At 40.2% G+C, this 11,764-nt stretch overlaps 1 protein-coding gene across 3 annotated transcripts in view; it reads right to left on the bottom strand.

Moving 5' to 3' along the window:
• rap1gds1 (RAP1, GTP-GDP dissociation stimulator 1) overlaps nt 1–7,485 on the bottom strand; it is a 41,677-nt gene extending 34,192 nt beyond the window's left edge. For all 3 annotated transcript variants that reach the window (XM_016680909.1, XM_016680910.1, XM_016680908.1), the window contains exons 1-2: nt 7,380–7,485; nt 1,359–1,487 (exon numbers count right to left, since the gene is read on the bottom strand). In XM_016680909.1, the coding sequence (XP_016536395.1) occupies nt 1,359–1,487; nt 7,380–7,470 (220 nt within the window). In that variant the 5' untranslated portion in view covers nt 7,471–7,485. The remainder of the gene's footprint in view (nt 1–1,358; nt 1,488–7,379) is intronic.
• Nucleotides 7,486–11,764: the final 4,279 nt, after the last annotated feature.

Here is an 11,764-nt window from a genome sequence, read left to right on the forward strand (position 1 = left end):
GTGAGGTCTTTTGGGCACGTCCCACCAGGAGGAGGCCCACAGGAAGACCCAGGACATGCTCGGCTGGCCTGGGAACGCCCTTCCCTCTCACGTCTGTATCTTTACGAGAGGTCTTGCTCCTAAGGACGGTGGAGTATTGGATTGGGGATGTTTTAAAGAGACGCGCGTCTATCGGACATTTATAGAAATACGGAACAAATCGCGTCCCGAATACAGGGCGCAACATTTAATAGCCAAATATGGGACAATTCCGTATTTTACGGGACGGGTGGACACCCTAGTGGGTGCTGTAGAGGAATTAGACCACACCCACCATTGAGTGTCATGGATTGCTATTGGGGGACAGATAAGAATAGAGGCCAAATTGAGGTCAAAATCGGAACTTCTATCCAAGATGGCAAGATATACCTGTTTGGTATAGACCGTAGAACCAATAGAGCTTTCTGTACATCTTGTGGAGTTGTACAAGTGTGCCAAGTTTCATGATTCTACACTAAAGTAAGGTCAATGGGAGGAGGGTATTTCGAAAGCTACCAAAGGGCACTGCTGAACCGTTTCTGTTGTAATTTTAGTGACTCCCTTAAAATACGTAATTTTCATACAGGCGTGATATGTCTGTCAAATTTGGTAAGTTCTCACACATGTTGCAGTTTTCAAAAAGCTAATTCATTTTACAGAAGCAAATGAATTGGCTTTTTGCTGCTTGAGCATTTTGCCACTCGGACCAAATAATAGTAAAAATTTATTTTATTTATAATGCTCTTTATATCAAATTGAGATATCAAAGGGCAGATTCATACACTGATGATGGCAAGTGGATTGTAGCCACAGCTGCCCTGGGGCAAGCTGACAGAGCAAGGCCGCCATTTTGCTTCATCAACCCTACCTGATTAAAACCTGCAGGCTCACCAACAGAGTGGGGATCAGCCACTGTGCCCTTGTGCTCTGCCATAAGAGAGGGCTGATCAACAGATCCAACTTTGTCACTATATTTAGCGACTTTTATGACAAAATCTTGTATTGGCCAAAATCGGAATGGGCAGGTCAGGCTTTTAGAAGATTGGTGATCTGCCATGAATCGGTGCACTAGTAACTGTTCCAGCAGAATCATCAAGTGGGTTTGTTTTTGCTGAAAACCCCAGTTTTATTTTGCAATGGGAGCATGTTTCTCCCATTTTCATCTCTTCTCCAGAGCAAATGGAAAAGAGATGAAAGCACACATCATCACCAACAGCAGTTAGTTTTGTACCCCACATTATACTGCATTAAAAGTGCTGAGAAAACAGTCCTCCCTTGTGTATCTGTTTAACACGTTTGACATGGAATATTTCGAACCTGGGCTAATGTAGCGTACTTACCCAGCTCTGCCAAGTTCCCAAAAGCAATCAAACACATTTCTGTCAGGGCGGTGTTGTGGGAATGGATGCCCAGCAGCTTCACCAGGGTTGGAATAACACCCAGGTTAATCAGCTGGGCTTGTAAGGTATCTGCAAAAACACAGATATGAAAAATGCAGCTAAGTGATGTTTCTTAATATGTAAAAGGTGTGTGCCACAAAAACCAATATTTTTATGTCATTTCAGAAGAAACATTATGAATTATATTGAGATGAAACATTATGAATTATATTGAAGTGGTGTGTCTGGCTCCCGTGGAGAAATTTGCTGACCACATGGCAGCAAATATTCAATAGCAAGATTTTAGATTAGATTTCTTCTTCTGTCAATATCAGGATACAAACACTTAATGGCTGAAGACAGAAACATGGATAATAGGACACAAGAAGTTGATCCTCTAAGGTGTATAAAATGTGGTCGATAATTTAAATGCTGAGAGGAAAAATGAGGTAAAACACCTTCAGTACTGAAAAACAAGAATTATGAGGATAAGTCAGCAGAACAGAAGACATACAGAGCAGAGAGAGCAAAGCCTTGATCACCTCACATACTTCCAGAAAGACTATTAGCAACTGGACATAAATATTAACGTTTTTATTAAGATGAGATCTTATAGGTGCTAACATTGGGGAATGATTCTATAATTTGACACACAATCAATGAAAAAAACTACATAAATTTTTATTCTGCATTGAGAGCATGTTTCTCCCATTTTCATCACTTCTCCAGAGCAAATGCCTTCTCAGATTCTCAGCAAAAGCTAAGAAGCTGATGCACCAATAACAAAAAGCAATGGCAATCCTTTTAACTCTAAAATCTACATGGGGTGTTACATTGAAAGCTGCAGAAAGTTGCAACCTTTCAAAACCTCCCAATCCGCAGCCAAGTGGATAACCCAGCATAACACTCTGCCAACACACACACGGTCATGCCTTAATATTCTTGTGTGAACTCGCATCGACTTCCATCAATTTCTGTAGCCTAATCCTGATGTTTTCCCTAAGCCTAGTCAAGTCTAAGAATTTAGCCTAACCCTAATTCATAAATAGTGTTTTCCGTTGTGTAAATCAGCAAAATGTCTATACAGTTCTAGTTTCAGGTCAACTTTTGTCCTTACCATTACCTATAGACATGCACATATGCAATGTTGTACTTTTATCCAACTGAGAACTTTGTATTAGTTATTGCATTTATGCCTAACCTGGACATTTTCCTGACCCTAACCAGAAATGGTATATTCCCAACGGTAACCAAAACTTAATTCACAACTTACCTCTAAACCGAACTACTAGAGCTTAGTACAACTGAAAAAAAAAAAGAGGATCAGGACAATGTACTCACTTTCCACATATAACTTCCCTTCGCTACTGAAAATGGTGATAGTCCTCTATGGGTGTGTTCACACTGCAGCCTGAAGTGACTCAATTCCGATTTTTTGGCAATTCTGATTTTTTTGCCGGGCCGTTCACACTGCCAGTAAATGCGACCTGTGTGTTCTGCAGTGTAAACGGGCAAATGACCTGAAAGTGTCCCGCATGCGCAGTAGAGGGCGCAATAGCCCTCTACTGCGCGGTTGGCAGTGTTCTGCCAACCGCCATAAAAAGAAGAAGTGCTCAGTGTTTGCGGAAGTAAACATGGAGGCTAATGGTGGAGCATAACTTATATATTTGAAGTTGTTATCCGGCCGGAGCAGCATATTAACAACTTAATTCTCATATAGTCCGTCATGGTTGTTGTTTTTCTTCCCACTTGCGCATATCAGGACGCAGAATAGTGAGATTTGTTGAGAAACTGACGTTCAGTTCGGATGAATGCGGCCTGGACGTTAGGTCGCATTTGGATCGGATACGTATCGGATATGGGTCACATTCGAAAAAGAATCCGACCTGTGCTGTTCACACTGCCATGAAAAGATCAGATACAGGTCGCATTACGTCAAAAAAATTGGAATTGGGTCACTTCAGGCTGCAGTGTAAACGCACCCTATGAGTACTATGTACAAGTACACACTCACAAACAAACCATCCAGTCCAGTCCGGGACAGGGAACCATAGATAAAGCCTTTCAAAAGTATCCCTCTTCCTTCTCCAATGTTTTCCCATTTTGTATCATTAAAACCTCAAATATCTGTGGATTTTAAGTAATCAACACAAAGTAGAGTGGAATTGTGACGTGGCAGAAAAACACATGCACTGAATTCAGAATCACGTGTTTGTGATTCTGAAATATAGTCAGAATCACAAACACATGAACTCTCATTCTTAAACTACAGAGCTTGATGTGAGGTTAGAGCATCCTCTGCTGCTAAAATTACTTCAATTCTTAATTTCCACAAGGCTCAAAAGCGTTAATGGGAAATTTTTAGCATCCTTCTGAAAGCAAATTTGTGTGGTCAAACACTGAACTCTTTGCAGGTCAGTCAAGTTCTCCCACACAAAACTGGATCATCCTTATGTTTATGGGCCTTGCTAAGTGGACTGGTGCTCAGCCACACTGGAACATGAGGAAACTGTCTCCAAACTGTTCACTCAAAGTTCTTCAAATGTCTTAGTATGCTGAAGCATTAAAAGTTCTTTCACTGCAACTGAAGGAACAAGTCTAACTGCTAAAACAGCCCAACACCACATTCCTTGTTCCTCTCTCCACCAAACTTTACACCTGACAATGCAGTCAGGCAAGTACTGTTCTTTCAAACCCTCGGCAGTATGATTCCGAAGAACATGTCCGCTGCTATATAGTCCAGGGCAACAAGCTCTACACCTCCCCATCCAGGCTTCACATTGCCCCTGGTGATGCAAGACTGGGGTGCAGCTGCTTGAACCTGAAACCTCATTCATTCAGCTCTCTATGCAGCTCTTGAGCTAATCTGAAAACCACATAAATTTGGAGGTCTGCAGCTGTTGACTTTGCAGAAAGTTGATGACTACACAATACACTCCTCAACATCTGCTGACCTTGCTGTAATTTTGAGTGGCCTCCCACTTCATGGCTGAATCCTGTTGTTCCCACGTAACTAATTGTGAAATATTTAGTTGTAAGGAAATTTCATCATCTTGTTGCCACACTGGAGTTGAATGGAAGTGATCGGATTAGCTCTGCTTCAATTGGCCTCCATGTCAGAATTCAAAAGCAAAAACCATTGTTGACCCAAAAAGAACAAAACAGCCCATCTCATACTTACTGTTGGGAAAATATTCTCTGACCTAAAGCTAGCATTTCAGGAAGACAGCATCATGTCTACAGTCAAACAGTCTGAGGCTTAGGACCTAGAGTCTAGGTCCTAGACTTACTGCCATAATGGACAGAACCATGGATTCTAGAAAATTCTGAAGGATAATCTCCAGCCATCAGATTATGACCATAAGTTCCAGGACAATTTAAGTTATGCAGCAGGAAAATGATCCAAGGTATACCACCAAGTCCTCTTCCGAACAGTAAAAAATAAACAAAAAGGGATTTGAGAGAAGCCTAGTCAAAGTCTGGACTAGTTAAATCCATCTAAGAACCTATTGCATAGACAAGTTTAAATATTATATTCATTCTGAAAAGCCCTCCAATATGCCTGAATTTAAGCAGAAAAGAGTGGGCCAGGATTCTTCCACAGCCATGTTTCAGACTTCACAAACACTTTTAAGGACATTTGATGAAGACATGACCGGTTCAGGGGGCAATTACTTTAAACATAAAGTCAGGTTCAACTGGATGGCTTCTGTATTGATTCAGGCTCATTTTGTTTGAAGTTACAATTTGCTTGATGAACTGAAACATGCAAATGTGGCAGTCTGAAGAGGTAAAAACTTTTCCCAGCACTGTAAGGAATATCCTTTGGGCCCAGTAAGGTTCACTTTGTTTTGATAACACGTTACCACTTCTATTCTATATGGTTTCTGTCCAATCAAACCCCATGACTTACATCTGGTCTCCATCTTTATTGAAGACCAGGTACGAAAAGCCGGTGCTTACCTGTCTCTGATTGGAGTTTTCTTTAAATTAATACATAGGTTAGTTTGGAAGTCAAGTGCCGCACTGATGGAGGAAAAAACTTATGAGGATTTCTGCCTTTGCGAGTTAAAGGTAACAGGTTAAGGTGTCTCTGGTTGACATGACTTAACCAGTCCTAGATTTCACTTTATGGTGTTACAAAGCTGGGAGTCAGTTTTGGAAGTTAGCTCACATTTTGCAGGCCAAAAGATCCTTGCCTAAGGCTGGAAAACGAGCATCCTTTATTTGTTTAGTTCTTTTTAGATTTACATCTGACAAGAATAGATCAGTTAGAAACCATAACAGAGAAATGTGGAATGAATTGCCCAAGATAAATTACATTTGACTTTAAACAATATTGTGTGTAAACTAAAACCAATTCAAGTACTTTGGGGCCAGTTTTAATCCCAGAGGTAAAAGGCTAAAACAGAGGGTGAAACATCATTATTTTTGAATGCTAATCTGGAGGTTATGTAAAAACCACAGTGATTAATGAGTAGGACATAATGTAAAACTCCATTTATTTCTGGAACAAGCAATAAAGTATGGGAACTTATTTCACACTTACAATATCCAGAGTTAGAAAATTATCTAATGATAATTAAAAGTCTTGAAAATTCCACAATTTTCGAGACTGCTTAGGATGATAAAGGATTTAGGAAGTATGAAAGAGCTGGCAGACTACAAGGAAGCAGCAGCAGATACTTGTCAGAAGTTCTAGAGCTCAACAATTAGCGTTTAAGAATAACTCTTAAAAAAAATAAAATGTTGCAGTTTTGTAAGACAGCAACAAACAGGTCAAGCGTTTTTCCACCGAACTGATTCTAGTGCTAAACCACAGCTGGAGTCGGAGCCGGCTCCAAATGGTTCCTCAGATGGTTTCCGTCTTAGAGCCTCGTCATTACATGACTAAAAACCTCTCTTCCACCCACTCTTGAGGCTAAATTTGGATACCTCATTGTTCCAACCTGCATTTCTGATCACAAGTGAAAAGGAAGTAGGGGTGAACTGATTGCAGCTTTCTGCAATCAGAATTGCAGAAAGCCTATCACCCCAAACAAAGCTAGCAATGGAGGGATGGCTGCGATAAACAGCACCAGTTAATCGCCCAGATCTAGTGGGCTGGTCTGTCAGTCAGCCCTCTATCACAGCAAAACAAAAGGGAATTATGGCTGATTTTCAGAGCTTTGTGAAGATAGACAAGATCAATTTCTCAACGTGAAAACAGCTACATTCACTGGATGATGAAATAATAATCATTTCAGGGCCAGATAAAAAACAGGACTTTTAACAAAATACCTAAAATCATTTTAAGGGGATATAAAAATTTAGGGCGATATTTAAATCCAATATAACTATTGCTGTTATGGTCAATAACCAATATTTACAGATATTTTATGTAATACATATACGCTTATTTTCCCTTTAAAAACCTCAAAAAAAAAAAAAAAAACAGCCAACCTGCTAACCTCACCATCGCTTCAGTTAAACTCCCCATAATCCTACACTGCATCACTGTCACCAATATGGTAAAATATCAGCTCACACCAAAGTTAGCATCAATACAGTGTGCGTCCAGAAGCATTTTAGCTACATGTTTGGATATAGTTCCTGACAAAGGCTGTTGTTTTTGCTGGATGGCAGACAGGAGCAGTCTTACTGCTAAGCACCAGCTCTTCCAAAGCAGTGGAGCTCAATTGGTGGAAAATCTGGAGCCATGTCATTCATTAAAGCCCAATCTGCTACTGGTTCTGGGAAATAAAAGGAGGGTTCAAGTCTAAGGGCTCCAAAACACGTTATCCGTCTCGCTATACACAAGGGTGAAAGACTAACAGACTGATGCTCCCTTGAGCTGTGTTACTAAAATAGCTTAAAAGCTATATAACTGATGAGGACGTTCTAGCAGCTGAGTCACAGCACACTCTCCAAAATCCCATCTGGCTAAGAGTTGGGAGGAAGGCACTGCTAGGATGAAAGATGATGTTAATGAGTTTAGATTACCTCGGTGAAGATGATGAAAAAGCAAGAGGATGTGACAGAAAGAAGGGAACAGATGAGCCTGAATTAGAGAAGCACAGATTAAGTTCAACATCTACCGTCTGGGAAGAAGAAAGAGAACGCCCACTGATTAGTTGAGATAAGTATAAAGTCTTTGGGGGAGGAAGATGGTCATTACCATTATCATTGCTATAGTTCATCAGCATGCCACAAAAGACAGCCAAGAGTCTCTCTTTTTCCGGATCAGTATTTTGGGAGAGGAACTTAATGTGTTCAGCTACTATCTGAGCCCCTCCTGCCAGGTGTACTGCATTCCTGCCCTCATCTGAAAAACAAGAGAGGCCGGGACAGAAATCAGCCGTAAAGCAGAGAACAAACAACCACAGAAGTCACAACAAAATCCAAAACAGGCAGAAGTCACAGTACTGATGAATATAAGCTAAGAGTTAAACTTAACTTTCTGCTTGGTAATGCTGAGTAAATTCGATTTGGGTTTATTCAGAAATTCAGCAAAACAAATTCCAACAAGCTGTATGGCGGCACAGAGAAAAGGACAGAGCCCTGATTTAAAGGGGCAGTATTATGTGTTTTCCAGCCACACAGTGCCATATTATAGCACAGTGCCATATTATAGCACAGTGTCATATTATAGCACAATCAAGCAACTATGCTGCGATCAGTTGTTTAAAAAATCCTGAATACTTCAAATACGACTTCAAATGAAATTTGAAATTGGGCTTTTTAAAAACTCCTGCTCTTTCTGAAACTCCGCCTTGAGGAAGTCATCACAATATGGTTCGTCTCTTAACCCTTTAACAACATTTTTTACCAGAGTTACATTAAGATATAGCTCCGATAATACCCCAGTTACCAACTGGGGGAACTGGGGGATACACAGTTCCCCCAGTTGGTAATTGGTGCTGGCTAATCTGAAGGAGTTGATTGGTGAATTCGTGGGGGGAGGCTGCTTTGTAAGACCCAGGAGCTTGGAAACTAGCAGCTCTGAGGAGGAGCTGTGCCTTGAAGCCATACCCATGCGTGTTGCACAGCTGAATGGTTTTCATGGAGAATACATTCCATACGTTCCAAGTATGTTTTTGATGAGGAAACAACATATAAAGTTCAGGAAAGTAAATTTTACATGTTACAGTGCCCTTAAAATGCTTTCCAGACACCCTGACAACCATTTTTTACACCTTTTGCACATATGGGCATTTTCTGTTTCCAATTCAACTGAAAAACAAATAAAACTGCTAAAAGTAAAGCATATTGAAGGCAAAGGTCAACTACTGTCTGATTCAGTTTCAACATTCCGACTGTAAGCATGTCACATCCTGACTGGACAACATTTTGCCACTCCACTCTGTAAATTAGCATTTCAACTGGGGTGGTATTGCCCCCCTGGGGGGCATTCAAAAGACAACTGGTGGCGCAGGCAGAAATATTTACAGAAAGGGGGCATTTGCTTGAAGGAAAACTTTGCAACTTAGATCCACAACAATACTAGTGTTTGAGCTACTGCTAAAAACTGTGGTGTGCAACATTAAGGCATGCATGGCTGCAACTGCATCTTCTTCTCTTCAGCGTTTCTGTTAGCTTCTTGTTGCAGCTCCAAACTCCTGCCACTATCAGTAGCTTGATCGCATCAGTTCAGTTTTACACTGGCTGATGGCCTTGGTGTGATTCCTTGTCAGATCATAGAAGTCTGGTTTTCAAATATTTTATGTTTTATAGCAGGTTCCTACACATAGTATAATTCAGCAGAAACTATTTTGTATAAAACCTGAATTTCAAAAGGTTCAATAGTAAAATATTTGAAAAAGTACAATAGTAAAATGTAGCAAAAGATACAATTTAGCAGAAGCAGAAATTTGTATAATTACAAATAAAACCTGAAATATTTCAAAAAGTACAATAGTAAAATATAACAAAATATATAACATAATTCAGCAGAAGCAGAAATTTGGATGCAACCTGAAATATTTTAAAAAGTTCAACAGTAAAATTTAATATGAATGAAGACTTCTTGAAGAACAAGAAGAATGCTGACACAAAGATATAAACAGAGCACAAGAGACAAATGCATTAAAGAAATAGGAGAAGGTTTTTCTGTACAGTTAAATATGAACAGCATCATTTTGTTTGTCAAAAAGTATGAAAAGTCCAAAAAACGTCAGTTACTAGAGTGTACACCAACAACTGACAACAGTTTGAGAATTCCACCATAGGATTACGTTGTAAACCTGAAAATGATCAAAAATCTGAATAAAACATTAATCACAACTGTGGGAAAACTGTAAGAGATATAAAAAAGCCGAGACATTTGAATATAGTTTAAAGTCTTGTGACTTGTTTAAAAGTTGAATGGAGTTTCTAGGTTGAAATAGGCAGAAGTAGACGTCCATCCTTCATAGTAAGCTATGAAAAAATAGAACATTTTAGCAGAATTTCATGGAATTTTGTAAAATTTCAATGTATTTCAATGGGGCTGAAATTTGCACAAAAGCACAAATATTTCAAAAAAGTACAATAGTGAATTTTAGTAGAAGATATAGCAAGAATCTCCAGAAGAAGCAGAATATTTTGATATATGAATTAGCACAATTAGATGAAGTTAGTAGAAATAGTTAATGACCAAAACAAGTAAACATGATCTTAAGTAATGCATTTTTTGACCAACATTTGTAGGCACCAATAAATTATCCTAATTTTCTTTTTTGGGGGGAGAAATTGGCTGATAGTATAATTTTCCAGTTTCTCATTCAGCCACAACAAGAAGATTTAGAGCTCACTCTACCTTGGCCCAGCTTAATCAATATGAGGCCCAATGTAAACATCACTCCTGCATATTCTCGGTTCAATATTTGCAGATCTTTTTTGAAACATGCCTGCAAATTATTCAGAGAAAACTTATTGTTAAAAAATAATTTTTTTTATTATTTTTTATTTTTATATTTTTAAAGGGTTTTTGTCAGCTAATGTGTCATTTATTTGACAGTTGTCAGATATGAAGCCTTAGGCGCAAGTTCAACCTGTACTCTCCTTAACTGGCATCATCTATCACCATGCCTTCGCTGCAGCCAACCAGGACGCTCCACCGCTCCGCTTCGATCCAATCATCCAGCAAGAGCTCCTTTAAAAGGCGAAGCAGCCACAAGTGCACCCGCTTCAGTTGTGCTTCAAGATGACTTCAGTCGTGCTGCAACCCACCTCCTCCCCATCTCCACCATCAGCCTCCCAGACACCTCAGGTCCTATCAAGACTTCCCTCCAAGCTCCACTACCAGTGACCGGGCCCGGGGGAAGACTTACCTGAGCTTTGCTCGAGCCGATCACTCAAGCTTGCAGCGAGTCTCAGCTTGCACGTCTTCTGCCGATGTCCGAGCCCCAAATTCTCGGTCTAATAAAATTGTCTAACTGCTGTTTCTCTCTCCATGCGAGTCTCTACAGATTGAAATGAAAGTATGCAGGGTTTCCCCCAGTGTATTATAAGCCTGGCAGCCCACCATGCTTTACCAGCCCCGCCGCCAGGCTAAGTGTTGCTTGTTTACGTTTCTAGGGAAGAAAAACAACAAAAAACGTTTTTTTTTTTTTTGTTTTTTTTTAAAGCCGGGCTGCAAGCGTCTCTTTTGCTCTTAGAATTTCACTAGCAGAGCAGATTTGTCCTCAAGAATAGGTTTATAATAGATAGGTTTATAGTTTATGCATTTAAAAGCCGATAGCGCGCGGACCAATCACACAGCTAGCGCCTCTGCGCTTTGCCTCGTGCGCTGCCGCTGCTTTACCTCAGCGGGATCGCGTGCGCCTCCTTTTACTCAAACTGGACACAGGCTGACCTGTATGGATATTTACATAAACCTACTGTGGGGAATTATGATCCTTTGGAGAACTCTAGGTAAGAGTTTAAAACCCGCCGCGTTAGCTCTGGTTGCGCAGCTCTATGTGAACCGCAGGAATAACGTAGCGAATTCAGAGGTGCGTTGTGGATTGGTGAGAATGATTTATCTTTGTGAACGAACAATTATATGCAGCGTTTACATCTCAACACGTTGCCCAGCATGTGGCTCTGTGTTTGTTTTCCCTGTAAAGTTCATGTCTGTGGTCCCGATTGGCAGGAGAGTTTGTGGATAACGAGCAGCGCTAACCTCATCATGCAGGTTCAGCCTGGTGAGGAGCTTTCGCGCTCTCCTCGGAGTCAAGCATCACGCTAATTTTATATTATATTTTATTATTTTTAGTATTATTTTTCCGGTTACACGATGCATCAAACCATATGAAATGCGTTGTCTACTTGGAGTTAATGCGTGCTGCCGCACGGAGATCTGAGATACTCATCCCATAAACTCGACCAACCAGAATAGTTTCTGTGACGCTTATTAAAAACTCCAC

The sequence above is a fragment of the Poecilia formosa genome, unplaced genomic scaffold (genome assembly GCF_000485575.1).
Source record: "Poecilia formosa unplaced genomic scaffold, Poecilia_formosa-5.1.2 Scaffold262, whole genome shotgun sequence".
Lineage (NCBI taxonomy): Eukaryota > Metazoa > Chordata > Actinopteri > Cyprinodontiformes > Poeciliidae > Poecilia > Poecilia formosa.